This window comes from Gorilla gorilla, chromosome 5, assembly GCF_029281585.2.
Source record: "Gorilla gorilla gorilla isolate KB3781 chromosome 5, NHGRI_mGorGor1-v2.1_pri, whole genome shotgun sequence".
Taxonomy (NCBI): domain Eukaryota; kingdom Metazoa; phylum Chordata; class Mammalia; order Primates; family Hominidae; genus Gorilla; species Gorilla gorilla.
Window position 1 is genome coordinate 71,444,501 of NC_073229.2, and position 21,808 is coordinate 71,466,308.

At 39.2% G+C, this 21,808-nt stretch overlaps 1 protein-coding gene across 1 annotated transcript; it reads right to left on the reverse strand.

The window, feature by feature from the left end:
• Positions 1-3,484: 3,484 nt before the first annotated feature.
• Positions 3,485-20,944, reverse strand: KLHL31 (kelch like family member 31). Its single transcript, XM_019028914.4, has 3 exons — positions 20,686-20,944; positions 9,198-10,402; positions 3,485-7,434 (listed from the first exon to the last, which is right to left on the reverse strand). The coding sequence occupies exons 2-3, from the start codon at positions 10,367-10,369 to the stop codon at positions 6,702-6,704; spliced, it is 1,905 nt and encodes a 634-aa protein (XP_018884459.3). The 5' UTR covers positions 10,370-10,402; positions 20,686-20,944; the 3' UTR covers positions 3,485-6,701.
• Between the last annotated feature and the right edge of the window lie 864 nt (positions 20,945-21,808).

A 21,808-nucleotide genomic window follows, 5' to 3' on the forward strand; every position in this document is an offset into this window, starting at 1 on the left:
CATGAGGGAAATGAAACACCTTCAATGGAGACCGGTCTGGGGTTCCCAAGGGCACCAGGGATTGGGCTGCAAGGGTCCTGCTTCCAGGAGTCCCTGTTTATTTCTCATTTTTGAGTCAGAAAAAGGCCCCTGGGTATCTGTGTGTAGGCTCTACCTTCTCAGGTTTCTCCGTGTCTCTGAAAACATGGCTGCTCATGAGAAGTATTTAAAGAAATGAACTTTACCTATTAACTTATTTAGCTCTCATATGAGATAAGGTGATGTAATCATAATGGCTCTTAATTTCAGAATGCAAGCATAAGACCATATATGTTACACACACACACACAGAGTATATGTATATATGCACACACTCACACTTAAATGATGTGTGTGTGTGTGTGTGTGTGTATTTAGTAAGCACTGAATAAATGCTTACTAGCTAAATGATGAAGCTAGTCCTAACCTGTTTTTGAAGAATTGGCAATTATAGAGAGGATGCATGCAATTTAAAAAATTTTAATGGGGACATAGCTACAGAGATATCAATCTTTTGAGTTTTTTTTTTTTTCGAGAAATGGAAAGTGTTGGTTGCATAACTCCTTCCACCTGCAATGTGTCTTAACAATTTAATTTTTGGCTTGCAGCTAGTTTGGAAAAGTCCTAGTTATCATGGTTGTGTACTTTAATGTGCTTCCCTCTAGTGATTACTGGGGTAAGGGAAAGTGTTTTGCATGCAGTAGATACTTAATAAGTATTTGCTGATTAAATAAATGAGTAATATTGGAATAGAGATCAGCAAGCAGTAGGTCATGATGGTTTTATTGTTTCATTCACTCATTCACTTATTTACTTCACACACAAAAAATTGATCTCCTGCTATACACCAGGCATGACTCTAGACACCGGAGGTACATCTGTGAATGAGACAAAATTTTCACCCTTAAGGATGATATTCTAAAAGAGATGGCAGAACATAAATCAACAGGAAAATATCCAGAGATGGTAAGCTATGATGGCACGTAAGCATGGTGAGATTTGAACAAGGGAGGAAAGGCCACTGGGCTGGAGTTGTTGAAAGTTACAGCCTAGGCCAGAAGCACAGTGCTGAAGCCTGAAGAGGGCAGAAAAAAATATCCCAACCACTTGCTTCTGCCCTCTGACCTCCTTCTGATACCTCCCGTTGGATGAATAAAATGTTCAGCCAAAGAGCCTGAGTCTGGATGATGTAGTCCCTAGGGGACGGAGCACAGAGCAGGGCAGAGAAAGACAGAATATGATCAGGGGCATGAGGCTGGGAAATAATTATGTCTAATGAACATTTGTTAAACAACAAAGGATTCTTTTGGCATACAGAATTTTCTTTGCTACTTATATGCAGAATTGTAATGAAATAAAGCATTTTTCAGTTTGGAACTCTGCAAAAAATGGAAATGTTTCATTAATATTGCAGAATAAAACTTGAGAGACAGATTACCACCATTTAGCTTCCTTCCGCCTCTTCCTTTCAGGAATCCTCTTCTGCTAATGGGGATTAAGAACAGATGCGTGTATGTCCTCTTTTAGACTCTACATGTGTTCTCTTCTCCCCAAATCGTCATGTATTGGGAACCTGCTAGTATGGCTAGAGTGGCAGGAATTAAGTCACAGATGTATCATTTTCACTCAACATTCTTTTAGAAGAGGTTAGATCAAGAAGAATTAAGACGATTCCAGAAAGAGAAGAACAAGGAGACCCAGGGAGGGAGGGGTGAGGAGGGCAATTCTTAACATTAAATGGGTTTATTTGATGGCTGTTGGGAACCAGATTTGTGCAAACACTCAAGGCTGGCAGAATACATTTAATACATGCTCTTGACCTGTAAGGGCACTGAATTGAGAAAAGGCTGCAAGAGTTGTCTGGGCTTGTTCTTCAGAAGGAAAAAGGCAAGGTATAATAGGGGAGCTGAGTACATGTCTTGTGACCCAGGAAAGGGAGAGAAGAGCATTGTTATGGTGTGATCAGGGCCAGAGCAGTGTGGCTGAGGGGAGGCAGTTTGACTGGGAAGCTCTTTGCTCCTTTGGTAACCAGGTATGAAGATGACTAGCCATTCACTGTGCAGAGACAATGCTATATGAAAACTTTACTTTTCCTCCTGGACATGAAGACCTTTTTCTTAGCTCCCTTTCATCTAAGTAGGCCAGATGGCTGTTCTGGCCAAAGAGATGTAGACAGAATTCAGCACAGTGCTGAAGCCTGGAGAGGGCATACATCATGTCTATATCTGGCCTAGTGAAAAAAGATCCTGCCTAGTTTCCCACTGTAATTGAGAGTGGAGACATCCCCAAGATTGTTGTGGGAGGCCGTACAAATCTGTAGGGAAGCTTGGAGTAATGTGGGAGTTTAAAGAAAATGCAAAGAAACTCTGAGGCATCTGGCTGGTCTGCTCAAAATTTGGACTGTGGCACCAGTTGTTTTGTGTTTGAGGCTATCTAGTCTATTTATATGACTACAGGGCTTGGAGAAGTTTAAGAAAAGCATTGCTGCCATTTAGAATTTCCTAGATTTGATGGCCTCAACTGAATGTTATTATTTAAGTACTACATTAGATCAAAGGTTGAGCATCTTATGTTGGTTACATTTTACTTGCTCATTTGGAGGGATAAGGTAGAAGAGAAAGGCTATAAGGGATTGTCTACACAACAATGTGATTTTATTTCCTAAAACATTTTGTTGCAAATGATGATGCACCTGTGACAAGCTGGCTGTGGTCAGGGTGGAAACAGGAAGAGAAACCACACTTAACCTACGACTTCTAAATAGTCAGGGCTGAGCTAGACCAGAGTTGGGCTTTTCTTTGAGTTACAAAGCAAGTCTCTACTGATGTTTTATACCTTTTTCTTTCACTAGTCTTCAAGCTGTTGAAACATTTTTTCAATTACTTGTCATTTGCTGTTGTTTTGTCTAGGTGAATCATCACGAAAACTAAGTAGAGAAAAGAACAAACACCCGAATCATCAGAGAAAGGATATTTCAAAACTGTCCATATTTAGTCATTGACTAAGGTCTTATTGAAAGCAGCTTTATTGATAGTGATGAGATTACAAAATAACACTACATACATTTTAGTTTGTTGTTCCTTATATAGTACCAGAATGTTTTAAGCAAACAAAGAAATTTTTTTGCCAAAATTTGCTGAATAAATAAAAAGATTTTAAAGAATATCCAGGACAAATAATTTATTTCAAATTCCCTGAGAGGGCAAATTAAATGGTCTTTACCCAGTGAATGTGCTGGAGGGTAAATCTTTAATATTTTAGATTGTTTAATTCTTATAATTACGAATAAAGGACTGTTTGGAAAATTATTCTGTAGGTTTTTTGGCATGAAAAGAAATACTGAAAAGTATTTCCTTTTAATGCTGCCTTGTGCTGGGGAACATATTCATCAGTGGCTGCAATAGGGATCTAGTTCATTCAGAGATTACATAAATTCATTTGGTTGTAACTAAGGGAAAAACATTAATGAGGTGATTTTAGTTTATTTCGTCTCGTAACTTGGATGAGTTCTGAAGACACTTGGCCAGGATAACCAGCAAAAAAATAAAATTAAAAAATTGACCTTTTAGAACGTACATATTTCCAGGTAAACCTCTATTTACATGTGTATTTGTAAAATACACTTACTACAACTGCTGCTCTACCTTAAATCATAGAACCATTCAGTACTCATTTCCTCATGACATCAATTATACCTCCTCATAACACTTCATTACCATCTAATCATGTTTTAAAATTATACGAATCTGTACCATCACTGACCTTCTATTCAAAACCATTCTTACAACATAGGAAGTAAAAATAAAATTCATTCAATGCACTGAAAGCAACTAATGCATCAGGGATGACAACTTGGCATCAAGAACCTAACTAAAAATGGACAAACTATGTTAAAGTTTGGCTTCCTGGAGACTTTCTCATCAGGTCTCTGGCCCATTTAGAAAAAGAGAGCTTGAATTTTATTATTTCAGTTGCTGGGTAACATGCAATTTCCCTGATATATTGAACTGATGATTTTATTCGATCACAGGACTCAGCCGTTACAAAAATAACAAGTCATTTTCTTTAATAAAAAATAAAAGGAAGTATATGGTTGGGTCCTAAGACTCTAGAGTAATTGAATGTAAGCTTAAAACATACTAAATATTTTCCACTTGGGAAATCTGGAGAAACTAGGTTTCTAGGAGCAACTGCTTCAATAGTTGGTTTAAAGAATATGTTTCGCTTACACATGAAAGTGGACACATATTATTTTGATTCTGCATACTTTTATGTCTTTCAATTGGCAATGCAAGATGTTCCAGGATATGAAACTTTCACCAACCCTTACATTCCATACTCCTCGCCAATGTGGTATGTCAGAAATTCTGACATTCCAAATTCATATTGGTCTTTATTTTCCTAACTGTTGAAGCAGAAGATAGAACAGCAATGCACCCAAGATTCTGGTAAGCTCAAATATGTGGATTTTCTGAGTCTTCAGATAAACAATGTAGAAAATAAGTTAAATGTTAATTTTAAATGATTTATCCAGCTCTAACATGTCTCCAGTTTCATCTCTAGAAAGCCACTGCCAAGTTTTTGCACAACCTAATTTATCAAGCTTTGATAGATGAAAAATCCTCTAGTTTCAGTATCTCTTCTCATTATTCCATCATGTAATGTTGCAATTGATTGATTCTCATTTCATTTCAAGCCCTAGGTCCTCCTCTTCATACAATACTTCTAAGATGTCAATGGGAACACATCTATTGGTGTGCATCAAGGAATTACATCTATTCACTCACTTATGATCTGTAACCCACAATAAAACACCCTTTTCCCCAAAAATTAACCATATACTATAGGCTTCTCAGTTGTATGAGTGTGTGCGTATACACACATATACATACACCAAGGTAATATACCATATCCACATATACCAAGGTAAAAGATTCTTTGTGTGGGATAAGGAAACAGCCCAGTGCTTTTACATTAATAATATCTTGTTCTTAATTTACAGCATTTGTAGCCCTTACCTGAGTGTTATCATTAAATACCCAGAGATTGAACTTTTCGTCGGGGTAACGATATAAAATTGTTCCACAAAGTGTACTATATGAACCACTTTTCACAGTTCAAATAACATATTTTAGAAATAAATATCATAACTAGCAATAACCTATCTACACAAGGTGGAGAGGATGAGATTAATAAAAACCAAATTATATTTCCATATATCTCATGTTCAATTCCTAAATAGCTTGTTTTATTTTTCAAAATCCAATTGCACATAACCCATAATTGATAGGCCACTTCCTCTCCAAAACAAATAAACTGTCAAAGAATAAAGTGATAAATTATAAAAAAGGAAAATATGTATCATTTACTACAGTCATTCCCTTTCCCCAAAACTTGGCAAACACATAAGAAAAATGCTATCAAGTGGGTACACTTTGATTATAAATCCAAAGCTCATTTGGAGCAGATGAGATTAATAAAAATAGGACAGAATGAGTATATATTTTTATATACGTGAGACGAGTGTTTGATTTTTACTTAAGAAATCAGGAGGATCCATATTAAATGGGAAACAATGACATTTATCAATAGGAGAACCCATTCATCCAGTTACTACCAAATCTACAAATTCCAAATGTTTCTATCATTCTTATCATATAAAAGATTGGGGCAAATAAAATTATTGTTATTGGTTATGTAAACTTCAAGCTCTCTAAGCTTAAGGCTAATGGTCCTTAGGGACATAGTTTTATTTGGTGATCTTCGCAGGGCGTACATTAGGGCCAAGGTTGCCTTTAACCAGGTGGGTGTAGTTTTTAGGGTGAGGGTAAGGCTCCCAGGGTACGTGAAATTCTTCTTTAATAGAGGACAAGGGATAAAATGCAAATCCTTCCGGTTGAAACAACCAAATGACTTAAATTTATGCTATAAATTAAATGATTCATATCAATTACTTCATTGAGAGCATGATTTTATGGTAGAAAATAAACTGGGGCCTGAGGCATGGAGGAAGAGGAATGTCCGCTAACACAAAGGTTATCAACTTTAGGGTCCCTGGGTGGAATCCCTATTCCTTTTCGGTCAGATCTTGTTTTAAGCTTTATTACGTTGTCATGGGATATCTTTCAAAATCCTTTACTCAATCACATATGGGGGGAAAATTGCGTTGAAATACAGAATTAAATCTTAAGTCTTTATGGAGATCGACAATTTCCATTTTTAAATAAATAAAATCTATATGAATATCTTCAACTTCCTAAAGAAAAAAGAGAGAGAGGAAAATAAACTTTTGAACATGAAATCACTTACATAAACCTCAAGTGTACTAACGTGTAGAGGAAAAAATCTCAAATGTGGGTGTAACCGCTATACATTTAGGAAACATGCCGCCTTGGGAGAGTGCCTATAACGAATTCCGTCTGCCACCCAGTGGCCGCCGAAATAAATTGTTTCTTTTGTTGGCCATTGCCCTGTATTTTGCTTAAAAAAAAAAAAAAAAAAAAAAGAGGTAGATTATGCCATACCAGGAATTTAAAGCCATCAGGACATGTGCCTCGACATATTTTACAATACAATCAGTGTAGTAAATGTTAAATATTTTCCTTTTCGCGAACTCAGAGGTTAACCACGTGGCTCTATGAATAAATAACGTGTTCTTCCTGCGTCCCTGCATCTACCTGGGCTCAGATACTGACTGGCACAGAAGATACCGAACTGGCCCGGGATTCCCGAGTCACGTTGTTGGGCATCGAGAGGGTGCAGCAGGACACGCCGACAGTGGCCTCGGGTAGCTCGTCGTCCTCAGTCCACTCGTTGAGCTCGGGGCTGAAGCACTGGATGCACTTCTTGTACTTCTTCTCGCCCTCGTTCCAGCCCCCCACCAGGTAGGCGCGGCCATGCAGCGCGGAGACGCCCGCCGTGCTCACTCCCACCTGCAGCGGCGCCGCGTAGCTCCACTGGCCGGTCGCGGGGCTGTAGCACTCCACGGTGAGCACGTCCACGCGCTCCCCGCGCGGCCCCAGTTGGCTACCGCCCATCACGTACACTCTGTCGCTCAGCGTGACCGCGCAGTGCCAGCCCCGGGGTGTGCTCAGGTTCGGCAGCTCCTGCCACGAGTCGCTGGCCGGGTCGTAGGCGCACACAGAGCGCGAGTAGGCGTTGGCGATGTAGCCTCCGGTCACCAGCACGCGGCCGTCGGCGACCGCGCTAGCGTGGCAGCAGCGCGCCACCTCCAGGGGCGTCTTCGGCTGCCACTGATTGGTGGAGGGCACGTAGCACTCCAGCGAGGCCAGGCTTCCTTCTGCGTTGCGGCCGCCCGTGGCGTACAGGAGCCCGTTGAACACGCTCAGGCTGAAGTGCGTGCGCTTCTGGTTCATGCTGGCCAGGTGTATCCAGGTGTTGAAGCGGGGATCGTATCTGGAAATGATAGAGAAGGTGTAACAGCTTTGTCGGCGGCAGCTGGGGACCCCATGTTACTTTGCAAATCATGGGTGGGAAGCCTGACACTACCCCTGCAAGGAGGCGAGGGACCTGGCCCAGCTCCTCACCTGGAGGCTGGAGTTTCTCTCTCAGCCAGTAAAAATGTGTGACACTTGGAAAAGACAAAGCAGGCATTGACTACCCCTCGCCCCCGCCTCTCCTCCGTTTATAAGCACTCCCTTTATGGGGCCACCTGGAGAAGAGCCCACAGAGACTGAGCTTTCAGTCCCCCTTTCCTCCATATTCAAATATCTATCATCCAGTGGGATTTATGAGATGTGCACATGGGGGAGGCTGGGCATTTGTGACGATCAGAGGAATGGCGATCAGAGGAGGGCATCGCCATATTAAAGTCAATTCTGCATATCTTCAGATGCCAACCATTCCTAGCTCCCTCTCACTGTTTAAGATACGAATTGACTGACTGGATTTCTCCATTTCTCACAAACCCCTTATTCCTACTCCTCTCTTGGCCATTGCGACAGTAAAGCCAAGCCACTCAGCAAAGTCTTCTCTTGTCTGTTAGACTGAGACCAATGGAACTGTCTAAAAGCATCAACAAAGGCTTAACTTTGGATACTCTTCTATTTTCCAGCACTTGTCAGTAGAGAAGACTTTTTAGTTTAGGGATAAATATATATATTTTTTCAGTGCTCGGAACTATCCATGTATAAGCACTGAAATCAATACCTCACAAAGCGACTCGAGTACTAAAAGGTGTCTATACAGCAGGAGGAAAATAAGCATAGTGAACTGATGCTTTCCTGTTGACATAGTTCAGAAGTATTGTAAATACAGAACTCACTCCTTCAGTCTGATGTTCATCTTTGTCCCATTTAACTCCCAAATTAAACTCAACTATAGTTACAAATTAAACACTAAAAATCAGTTAATTGTGTTCTTTTAAATGCATACACACATAATGGAATAATAAAGAATATTTTTCATGAAATATTACACAAATTTTCAGATCTTGCTCATTAGTTATGTTTGACTTTATACTACTACCATGATATAAGCATGATTTTCTGAACATTTCATATGAATGGAAGTTTAATTTTTAATTATAAATATATAAAATAATATGGCATTTGAATTCCATTTTTCTGAAGGATGTGTTTTACTCTTTTACTCTTTTCTGTATGTATCAAAAATACTGACACATTTTCTGTTATTCGGTTTTCAAATAAGTATTTCAAATTAATTAGCTGCCACATTTTTAATGATCTCATTCTATTTGCCAATTATGAATTTGACAGTTGTCAGTAGCAGTCACTTAAAATACATTTTGTATTATTCTATTCTTTCTTACTACTTTGTGTTAAAAACTGAATTTGTACCTAATTTCTATCAAAAGTCAGTGTATTGTGAAGAGTACCCAACTAGAAATGAGTAAATGTGAATTGCCGCTTACTGGTGTTATAACTTCTCCGGGTATCAGGTTTCTCATATGTAAAATCAGAATAATTATATCTTCCCCGCCCACCTCACAGGCTTGTTTCAGAAATCTATAGTGCAAAATATAAATGAATGTACTTTATATAATATAAAGTGCTGAACATACGTAAGGTGGCATTATTATTATTTTTGATTTACTAAGCCAATGGACTAAGTTAATAAGCAAGATTAATTTACTTCTATGTTAGGGCTATTTCCCTATAATATTGAGCCATTTCAGTTCCTAATAAAAGATCAAGTACCTGCAGAAATTGCTGACTGCATGCTTGGCTTGATTTCTTGCATCATTCTGGTCTTCACCACCGGCTACATAAAGAAATCCATCCATCACAGCCACACACTGATTAAAACTTTTGGCTGGCATTTCCGTAAGCTTGCTCCATCCATTTTCAGGGTCTCTATACAAGATGTCTCTGCTAAGGGACTTCTCAGTAAGGCCTGGGCGTCCCCCAACAGTGACGAGGACTCGGCAGCCACCTCGGATTCTTGTTCGCCTAGATTGCAATGTGTTTTGATGATATGGAAGCAAGTGGTAGTTCATAGCATCTACGAGAAGTCTGTGACAATCAGCATCTTGCATCATTCTTGGTACGGATTGAACATAATTGACCAGGTCTTGTGCAGAGATGGTACCAAAGCGAATATTGCTCAAAAGATCTGCAGCGTATTTTACTCTCTTTTGGTCAAATTCTAACCATTTCATTGCAATCTGGAATGCCACTATCTCAGAAGGCAACTGTAAGTCATCATCTATAAGAAGTTCATTAATTTGTTCAAATGTAAGTTTCATAAACTGATCCGATTCTGCAAATTCAAGGAAGTTATCCCGAATAAATTTCTGGGCTGCTGCTTTTGCATTTTTTAGGGAGTATGTTTCAGCAATATTAACAACATACATGCAATTCTCAACACTCATCTCCCGTATCAGAAAATCACTGCACATCTTTACAAGAGTATGGATCTGAAGATAAACAGCAGCAGAAATAATGCTTCCTATTGTATACAAGGAGAGAGTGAGCTTTCCAGTGTAGGCATATGCAATGACAGTGGCCAGGCCTAGTGGTGAGATATCATTGAGATCCACCCTCTGAGTTGACGGGTCTTTTTTTAGGATGTTGTAAAAATACTCACTGCATGAAGCCATGACTGACTTATGAACATCAAAGGATTTGGTTTTGGTACCAATGACGAAGTCACATAGGAAGTTCTCCTGCCGCATTTTACTTAAACCTTCCAAGAGGTTGGGGCCATAAGAAGCATCTGTTAGTTCAGAAGAAATGCAGCTAAGGCCATTGCCTCCCTCTAGGAGCCCATTCAAAGCATTCAGTTTGTTTAGGGGGCTATCTTCTACGATTATAGTCATCTCATTGATATCTCCTTTGTTCTTTTTGACAATCTTCTTTTTGGGTGCCATGTTGGCAAATACACTGTCACAGGCAAAAGCTTGCTAAAAAGAGGAAAAAAAAACATGGTTTTGTTTTAATTGTGCTTTAGACTTTGAAATACTACATTGAGAAACTTTTTCAAAAGATAATAGTTTTCATGGCATAAAATAGATTAATTTTTAAAATAGATTTAAAGACATATTAAACTAGATGTACATTTTACAGACAGTTTACTTCAGCATGAAGCATTGAAGACAATTCTAGGAAGATTTATGTTATCAAATGAAATCTCTCCATAACTGTATTGCCAAGTAATTATACAGAAAAAGTGACCACATTTTCTTTCTTTCTTTTTCTTTTCTTTTTTCTTTTTTTTTTTTTTTTTGAGACAGAGCCTCGATCTGTCGCTCAGGCTGGAGTGCAGTGGCATGATCTCAGCTCACTGCAACCTCTGCCTCCCGGGTTCAAGCTATTCTTCTGCCTCAGCCTCCCAAGTAGCTGGGACTACAGGTGTGCACCACCATGCCCAGGTAATTTTTGTATTTTTAGTAGAGATGGTTTTTTACCATGTTGGCCAGACTGGCCTCAAGTGATCTGCCCGCCTCAGCCTCCCAAAGTGTTGGGATTACAGATGTGAGCCACTATACCCAGCCAACATTTTCTGATTGAGCTATACAGTAGAATAGTAGTTAAATATCATTTAAAGGGCTTAGTTTACTGTCATGAAAAAGTGAATTATAAACACTCTGAAGATTTTCCTCAGTAAAATACTAAAATTCAGGAATGCATGTGAAATGTAGAAAATATTACGGAAAGATTATTTTATTTGCAGTAGCAATGAAACCTGTTATATTTTAAGAGATATACATGCTTGACTCTAATTTGGTGAGACACATATAAGTACTATAGGATTTTGCCAGAGGATTTAACAGACAGGGACTCTACATTCCTATATGAAGAGATGGATGTCATTTCAGTGAAATTTTAGTTGCTACCTCTATGAGATATTTTTTCTTTTTGGAACTTAATAAAATGGTTTCAGAGTTTAACTGAGGGAGTGAGTATAAAAGAACATCTAGGAATTTTGTTTAAAAATAAAGGAATTCTTACCAGATGCAAAAAATTAGAGGAACTAAACATTTTGGATCAGGAATAAAAAGAAATTCAGTGGAATAAGATAAGAGGTAGAATCCTATAAATTCAGAAGAACAAAATAAAGGGTAGAAACCCATATATGTATATGTGTGTATGTGTGTGAAGATATATACAGTATATATGTGTGTGCATATTTATATATTTATATAGTGTATGTGTGTGTAAGTATATATATTAAGATAAATGTGGCACTTAAAAATCAATGAGAAAGAACTTGTAATGACAGCATTAGGTCAACTGATTTGCTACTCTATATATTCACTAAAATAACTTCCAGATGAATTAAATATCTAAGTAACATACACACATACACAAACTTATATAAGACCAGAACAAGCTAGGGATCTTGTTTTTGTTTTTGTTTTTATAACTTAGGTTAGGGAAGGCCCTTCTCAGCTGACACAAAATCCAGAAGCTATAAAAGAAAAGACTGAAATATCAGAATATAGAAATATAAAAGCCATGAAACAAAACTGACTCCTTAAAAGGCAAGCAACAGACTGGGAGAACAAGTATTTTTAACTTTTTTTTTTTTTTTTTGAGATCGGGTCTCATTCTATCACCCAGGCTAGAGTGTAGTGGTGTGATTTTGGTTCACTGCAGCCTTGACTTCCAGGACTCAAGCAGTCCTCCCACCTCAGCCTCCTGAATAGCTGGGGCTACAGGTGCATGACACTATGCCTGTCTACTTTTTTTGTATTTTTTGAAAAGAATGGGTTTCACCATGTTGCCCAGGCTGGTCTCAAACTCCTCAGCTCAAGCAATCCACCTGTCTTGGCCTCCCAAAGTGCTAGGATTACAGGCATGAGCCACCTTGCCCAGCCTAATCTGATGATTTCTTTGGTGCAAATACTCTCATCATGACTGATTTCAAGCTATCAACTGCTTAACAATCAGTTTACCAAATTTCTGAAAATTCAACAATCAGCTCTTGTGAGCCAGTGCAAGCCAGCTCCAACATAACACTATAGAAAACTTATATCAAACAGGTTTATGCTAATTATTCAACAATTTTCTCTTTTCACTAGTAGTAATTCATGTACACCTTTCTATAGCAGTACATGTATAAATCCACCTCATTCCTTATAATCGGTGCATAGTAATGCATAGTAAGGGTATATCATACATTGTTCAACTATTATCCTGTTGATAAGCATTTATGTATTTAGGTGGTTTACAATTTTTTGTTTTTGTTTTGTGCGTGAGTGTGTGTGTGTGTGTGTGTGTGTGTTTTAAATCCCATTGTAATTTCATCCTGAGGGGTAAAACTCAGCTTTGGCTCTCCTTGAAGGGTTTTCAATTTGATGGGTGGTGTATGTGTTAAAGTAATTTTGTAGCCCTTCTATTGTATTTGCTCCTGTTCCTATCCATGCAGAAGAAGAGTAGCAGGTAGGCAGAAAATAGAGATGGTCTAATTCTTTTCCAGTGCTTTTGTTTTCCTCTTTAAGTTCCAATGATCATATTCACATTTATATTTTTTACAAGGCTGTAGCACATACATCCTTCTTCTCATTCTTTTTTTGCAAACAATGCAAAATGCATCCTTACCTTGTGAAAATAGATTATGAACCCTCTATCATTTTAATGTTCAAATGCATTAGCTTATGTGTTGAGTGTCTCTTTGTTGGATTTTCTGGGAGAAACTTTTGAATATTTGTCAGCAAGCAGTTATCAGATATCCATCTTGGTGTGGGCAGCCCAGTGCTGGGAATGATGGAGCAGTACAAGATGTAATTTATATTAGAGACACAAGACATGGCAAATGCAAAATATCAATAAGGAGCTAGGTTAGCACAGCAGAGTAAATTTTGGGGGGAAAGTCCTGTCTGTGTTCCTGGAAGAACTCCCGTGGCCATTTTTTTTTTATTCATATAGATACAGGGCTTGTAAATGCTTATTGTTTTAGAGGAAATCCTGAGCCTGGGGAGTAATCTGAGTGCCTCAGACCGAAATTCTAAATATTCTGTTATCCATCACTAAGATGTTGTTTCATAAGTAGCATGTAAGGGTGATATTTAAAATATTAATTTCTGATAAAACAGGATATCTACTAACCAGAATGGATTCAGGCCACAGTGCTGGACCTGGGTCCCAGCAGTCCCCCTAAGGTACACTCTGTAATTCTTCAGTTACTAGATAATAGACCGAGGAGAGGGTGGAAGGGTGGGAGGGACTCAGAGAAGTTCAGGGCAGTAGCTATTTGACTATTTCAATTTGTTTGATATACATATAATATTTAGAGAGGGATCTTAGTATTTCAGCGTACTTTCTGATCCGAATAGAATTAAATTAGAAATTAATAACAATAAGCTATCTAGGAAAACCATTTAATTTTCAATACTTGAAAATTAAACAGTTTCCTTTTCAATTATCCATGAGTCAAAAAAGAAATCACAGGAGAAATTTTGATAATATTTCAAATAGGATGACAATGAAAATATAACATAAATACCAATTTTACTACTTATCTACCGTGTGACTGTTGGTAGATTACCTAGCCTCTTACAGTCTCCATCAACTTATTTCTTAAGAGAAGATAATAATAGTGCCTGCCTCTAGGTTTGTCAGTGAAGCCTAATGAGGAAATGCCTGTAACAGCATTTTGCAGAGCACCTGACAAAAAGTGAATATTCAAAAAAATTTGAACCATTTTCATGACAAGCAATAGCCTTTGTTAGTTGTCTTTGGGAATAAAGAAAGGAGCCTGTTTAAGCTTTAGAGTGAAGTGAATCAGAGAAAGCCACCACATCATGGACAAACAGTCATGAGGTGCAGGAGGCAATATGGGACAGTCACATAGTGACTCGGAAAAGAAGTGGCAAACAGCAACCAAGGGAAGATTTCTGGAATGTGTAAAAATTTCTATGAGATTTTTAAAAAACACCAGGGAGAGAAAAGAAATACATGCAAATACACAGCCTGAGAAACAGATTATTTTTATTTTGATAGGTAGGGCTAACCCCGAAAGTTCAGAAAACTTGGGGCATTTGGTTATAGGTTAGGTGAGCAAAACAACAGAGTCCATGGAACAGATTGTGTGTCTGGATTTAAGGATTCAAATAAAAAGGACTATTGTGGTGGGGTGGTGTTAGAATGGGAGGTTTTGCAGATAACATGAATCTTGTTGGGTCTTGGTAACTGAAGGGTCTTAAATAGCAGCATGTATAGGAGGGAGAAGGTTATTAGAAGTAGAGGAAATGTTTCAAGTTGAAGCAGGGAGGCGTGACTCAGCCTGTCACATGCATTCAGAGATGGCTGAGGTCATGAGGGAGACAGTTGGGCAGGTAATATTCGGTCAATACATACAGGAGGTTGGATGCCAGGAAGGCTTGAACCTGATAAATTCATATGCAGTCTAGAAGGACTAAGAAATCTCCAGGAAGAGAGAGTGCAACTTGAGGCTAGATGAAATAGTGAAATCAGTAAAAGCTCTCTCTCTCCATTTTCTTTCTCTTACTTCCTATTGATGGCTTCTCTTTCCTCCATTGCCTGACCTTCATGCTGCTCCTGGTGTTCCCACTGTTGACTCAGCCCTGGCCTGTTCCACTCATGGGAACTTCCATGCCCTTCTTTTTCTTTATAGTCTCTTGCGCTTGTCCTATTTCTGTAAGACCCCTCTGGGTGATACATTAGCTAGTCTGACAAATGAATCTGAGCTAACCAGTTAATGGGCAGATCTACTCTTTTTCCCAGATATGCATGGTTTCTGTTTTGTAAATAAGTGTCCTTCTATAACTCACATACAAATTTCTATCAGAGTAGCCTTTGTAGAATACATATATTTATATATATGTATATATATACTGACTTGCTGAATATACCATGTGCATTTCAGAAGAATTTGTATTCTGCAGTTGTTGGGTGTAATGTTCTATAAATATCAGTTAAATCAGGGTAATTGATAATGTTGTTCAGGTAATCTATAACATTACTGAAAACTTATAGATAGATACACATGTGCAAACACTTCTGTATTTATATTTTTTTTAATTAAAAGAAGGCTTTTAAAGCCTGTGAAATCACTCTTTAGAGGTAACTGGCTCATTTAGCTCTCTCCAAAATGGGGAGAAGGAGAGGAACAGGCAGGAGACCATTTAAGAAACTTGAAGTCAGGCTGGGTGCCATGGCTCACTCCTGTAATCCCACCACTTTGGGAGGCCGAGGCGGGTGGATCACCTGAGGCCAGGAGTTCAAGACCAGCCTGGCCAACATGGCGAAACCCTGTCTCTACCAAAAATACAAAAATTAGCTGGATGTGGTGGCATGCACCTGTAATCCCAGCTACTCGGGAGGCCGAGGCAGGAGAATCGCTTGAACCCAGGAGACAACAGAGGTTGCAGTGAGCTGATATTGCACCACTGCCCTCCAGCCTGGGCAACAAAGTGAGACTCTGCCTCAAGAAAAGAAAAGAAACCGTTGAAATCAAAGCCTGCAAACAACTTTCTTGTGGCCGAATTTTTCCTACGTATACTCATAAATTCAGTCTTTCTTTAGAGCTCCCATGATATCTCATTGCTGGGTCTGCAACTCATAGGTAAGGCTGTCCAACTACCCACCCAAGTGTTCTCAGTCTGTGCCATGTTCCTCCAATAAGGACACTGCTGCAGATCCTTCAGAGGAACCTGGGGATCAGGATTATTGCTTTGAAGCTGAACAAAGCTCTGATGTCGACTTCAGAGTTGTTCATTTGTTCCTATGTCCTAATAAATGCTCTGCCTGTGGCACTGCTCCTGCATCACCGAAAGCCACTGCTTTTCTCAACTTAAGGAGAACTGTAGTCTAGTAAGAATCAATAAGCCACATCTTATGCTCCAGGCCCTGTTACAGAAAAGACTAGCTCCCTCTTTATGGGGGATCAGAACCCAGAGGCTATGTTGTCATGGGGCATACAGGAAAGGCTTCAACAAACTCTCCAGGCCTCTCACATTGGAGGCTTTCTGGGTACAGACACAAGGTACATCACACTGGGTGCAAACAAACACGCACCCACCCAGACACACAGCATGCCACTTGACCAACCAGGAGTTTTCCACAATCATGTTTAAGTTAAGAGCAAGGGCAATCTTTAAGGAAAGAAGTCATAAAAGGCCAGCAAAGTAATATATATGTACAGGAAAGGAAAGTGGAACAATTTAATTCACTTCAATTTACTAATTTGGTCATAGTGCTGGGCTTCAAGGCTGATGGTATGGGCTAATAGAAGATGACTGGAAAAAAACTGAGTATTTTTAAAAACATATTACCCAGTAACCAGGTCACATATTAACATGTAGTCAGAGCAATTCGTACAGGAACTCTCACTGTTTTTTTCTACAATGATACAAATGTTCACTGTGCACTCCTAGGTCATCATCAATGATAGTCACAGTGACAGTCAAAATGTGGCTGTGAGGAAGAGGTGTTACAAAAATGAGTTACATGTATGTGTTCATATATAGAGTATAACCTACATGCTGAGCAATACATTTTGAAAACATTCCATTCTTTTTGATTCAATTCATATTTTAACTTTGCAAAGTTGGATGAGGGCTTTACTTACTCTCTCTTTTTTTTTAAAGCTCTCTCTCTTTTTTCTTTTTAACAGAGTGAAGGTCTTATTGTCAGCTGCTCAGGGCATCCCCAAGCTTGGTAGCCAGGGCCCAAGCTCAGTAGCCAGGGCCATCAGCCAGGATATGATTAGTATACCCTAGGGAGGGCTTTGACTCGGGTTATGGTCTGCATGGCAAGGCATGCATCTTTGTTAAGCTGCCAGTGGCTAGGAGAGTGTGAAGGCCGTTTCTCCATTTTTCCTAAACCACAGCAGGCTTGGTTCTCCCTGGCTGCCTAAGGGGGGCTCTGATATGTTGCCTTTTGGGATCAAAGGAAGGAAGAACTTTACAAGCTTCCGCCAGGACTGTTGGTGGCTTGCACTTTTCACACTGTTCCTACCAGTAGGAATTCTGGAAGGAGGAGCAGGTTTAGCCAGAGCAGCTGAGGTTGTGTAATGGGATGAACAGCTATTTGGAAGCACTGCCAGTCCCTTCCCTTTCTGGGTCAAAGAAAAGACTTTGCACAGGATGCAGAGGGTTGTAGAAGGGTCCCTATGCTACTGGAGCTATCCTTTCTTTCTGTGGAGGAAGCCCAGAGAATTCACCTTCCCTGGCTATGGACTCCACAGCCTCCTCTCCCTCTGCTGTATCTGCTATCACGTAGAGCAACCTCTTGACTACCCTGGAAGAGCTGCCCATTAGAAACTGGGCAGAAGGGTAACAGAGACGCAATTGCACACTCCCCTCCCCATGCCCACTGCAGATCCTGGCTCTTGGGCCATTTCTAGTGCCATGTATTCAACACCTGATAAGCAGCTGGGCAGAATTACGTAAATCAGTACATTTTTCCTCATCTTTTGTATTTGCCAAATTTAAGTATATTAATTCTTAAATATACATCACCAAGCAGGAATCTGTTTTATGTATTTAATGTAAATGGATAGCTCCATTTTCACCTAAAAAACAGCTATATAGCTAGCATTTATTAATCGAGGGTGTACTATGTGTTGGGCCCTGGGTTAAGCACTTTACATCATTTTAGTTTTTAAATTTAAATATTACAGATATTCTAAAAGGTAGGTTATATTATGTTCATTTTACAAATGAAGAAATTAAGAATCAGAAAGAGTAAAAAAAACTTGTCCAATATCACATAAGTAAGTGTGCAGTGTGTGCTGGGGCAAAAATTCAAACCCATGGAAACCCTGGGCCCCTATATGGTCTTCTTTAAATCCAGGGTAGGGTAAAAACTGTAGCAGGTCAAAAGTTAGCTTTTTCTAACATGGGAAGATAGAGACAGTGCAAGGTATAGCTGGTGTTTATAAATTTAAAATTTTGATATGGAGAACATGAAATGGTTCGCTCTGGTTCCAAATACTAGAAAAAAAGAGTTACCTTTTTGAATGTAAAATAAATTTGTTTGGGGACACATCGATCCTGTGGATTTCTTTATCCTATTAAGGGTAGTAAGAATGTGAAAATCCAATAGGTTAGGTAAGCCAAATAAATAGGGACAAGGAAGGCTTGCATGAATCTGTTTATCAGATAATCAAGCACTTCCTTTAGAAGTATTAGACTGAATATGAAATTATCATTTTTTGTTTAAAAGCAAAAACTTTCAATTTCATATGGTTCAACTTAGCTAGAGGCTGTGCCTAACTTTTATCTATAAAGTATACAGACTCTATGCACAAAGTTAACTACAATTCTATTCTCTAAGGCTGTATATAGGACACAAGGACACAGTACAAAAGTTTTTGTTTGGGTTTTGTTGAAAACTTTAGTAAACTGGCTCTTTTTCTTTCCTAGTATTTTGTGTGTTGGAGGGAGAGGAGGTTAGAAATTGAGTTTTAAGACTGATGCCTTTTTGATTATCATAGAACTGAAAATTGGATTTTGGTGTTCATTCTGCTCTAACCGCTTGATAGACCCATAGCAGAACGTCCAACCTATCAGGATTTCAGTATAATCAACTGTCAAACAAGGAGATGCATTACTTTTGCTTCTATAATTTTGCAGAGAGTTATGAATACACAGCTGACTTTTGCTGTCAGAATTGTCAAAATCTGTTCCTACATTAAATCTCCCTGTAATATGGCCTTCCATATCTTTAGAATCTACTCATTATCAGATAGGGATGAACCAACTGAGACAAGGTTTCTTTACATGGGATCTATATGTCTGGGTCTGAACAGCTAGATTTAGCAAATAAAAATACAAGATGTCAAGTTGCATTTGCATTTCAGATAAACTATGAATCATATTTTAGTATAAGTATGTCCCAGGCAGTGTTGAGGACATACTTATGCTAAAAGTTGATTTGTAGCTTACCTGAAATTCAAATGTAGCTGGATGACCTGACTTGTATCTGGCATTCCTGATCAGGGTTGGGTATCAGGTGAGTCCATGAGTCCTGCGGAATAGTCTGAAACATACTGTGTGCATGTGTTTATGTGTACTTTCTACACACTGGGCTCAGCGTTTTCATGAGATCCATAACCCGAAATAGATCCAAAATGACTGGACTGAGAATAATGCTGCCAAGCAATGGTACATAATTGGACCCTTGTCTGTAAGTGGGCAAGTCCATGTGAAAGTATTGCACTTAAATTCTTCCTGGCCCCAGCTGATCCCAGATGAAGGCCCCCAGAGCTGGTTATAGAAAAGAGTTGTTACTTCATATTTGAGAACATTTTCCTTCCCACTGCCCTGCACCCATGCTTCCTGGGAGTCCACAACAGGGTAAACTGAAAAGCCATATGTGCTAAAGTGTCACTGTCACTCTCATGCTAGTATGAACTGGGATCCCAGAATGTCTTTTTGCCAAAGGGGCAAATCAGCTGCTCCTGCTCCCTGTCCTGGCCACATTCCTATCGCTGCATCTGTCGGGGCTCATCAGCCCTACCTCCAGGAATAGAAACCCTCCTGGCTTCTGTCGCTTGCCATTTTAAGTCCAACCTCGGGGTGGGGTGTTGGGGGGTGGTTTCCACTTCACCATTACACTTCCAACATGATTTTTAATATAAAATATATGTCAGCATAATGATATGTGCACATTTAAGACAAAAACCTATTTTTTAGCCAAATAACAAATTTGTTTTTTTTTTGTTTTTTTTTTTTTTAGGAAAGATATTTCCATTTTGTCAATAGGTTATATTTCTGGGAATTCAGAGTTGTCTGAGTTTTGTGCTACAGATTTAGTTAAAACTGGTAACATTTCATCCAAACTGATCAGTAACAAATGTTAAAATGATTCTTGATAAAAACAAAGGTAGAATTCTAAACTTTGTGAACAAAGTCTAAGAATTTTCTCTCCTTCTCCTTCTCTATAAAGTAGTGAAAGAAAAATATATCTTAAGCTTTAGAGATTTAGAATTTTTGTTAGAAATTACAGGTGGTTTTACATTTGTAGGGCATCACTGTCATGCATTTTGTTACTGTGACGTTCTCCTAACATATTACATTTCTCAGATTTCAAAAAAATGTTTTCTGTCTCCCAACTTCAGATTAGGGACATGAACCACCTGACCCAGCTGTAGACTCCCTTCAGTAAAATAGCTCTACAACCACAAACACTCAGCCCACCCTCTCCCACCCACACATCCACACACACCCCAGGATCTAGAAGGCAGGAATCGGCGACTCTGGTCCCAGCTCCTTACCCTCCTTGGGTGAAGTGGCAGGTCAACTTGAGATGATGAAGTTTTAGCAGGAGACTCCTCTTGGGAAGGGATCTGTGGAGACAGAGAGAGGGAGAAGGAAAATCCGGTGGGGAGCCACCAGCGGCCACCTGACAAGACCCGGCTGCAGCAATTTTTAGAGTGACCCTTTGCCGTCCCACTGGATAAGGCAGGCCGAGCCTGCGCTTTGGCCGGGAGCAGAGCAGCGAGCGCCCTCCTCTCGGTCTTTGGCCTTCAACTCTCCGGCCAGCCGGGGGCAGGGGGCGGGGCTCCGGTTGGTGGAGAGGGGTTGGGTTTCTTGACCTGACCAGCTGTTCAAAATGAAAAGAAAGAAAGAAAGAAAGAAAGAAAAAAAGAAAGAAAGAAAGAAAGAAAGAAAGAAAGAAAGAAAGAAAGAAAGAAAGAAAGAAAGAAAGAAAGGAAGTCAAGAGCTCAATCAACCTGTGTGAGAGGAAAGAAAATTAACTCGATGGATGTTTAATTGTTGGAAGCAGGGATTCTAGTAGAGTAAGGAGAAGGGAAGGCTGTGGATTAAAAATTAGTTTTTGGAAAGGTAATTAGCCTGGTCACCTACGGTCTTTTGAGAAGATAGTGGTTATAAATAGCCTGTTCTTTATAAGAGGAGCACGTATCTACCAGATATGGTACTTTCTACAGCACCTCACATGTGGTTCTAACATTATTAGGCTCATTTTATAGTTTAATAAAGTGAGGTTTATGGCCAGCGATTTTCCAGTGATCACAGAGAGGTCTGAGATTAACACGCACTCTAGCACACATGCAGGTTGGGAAATATCTACTTTGGCAACACTTCATGAGAAAAAAAATTCAATGATTATAATTGACTACAAATTTTAATGGGCACCAAGAGTGTGAAATGGTTGCTTAAAAAGTTAGCATGATATTAAGCTACAATAATAGAAAAATAGATCATGGAAAATAAATGTTCTAATTATTCTTCATTAGTCAGATGATGTGTTAAGCATCGCTTTGCCATCTTGGCACTCTGAGAACTTACTCTTCATCCTACAGAGATGGCTGGAACAAAAAAACTTCAGAGGCGGTGCATGTTGGAAACATCTGAAGAGAAGTATGACAAAGAGAG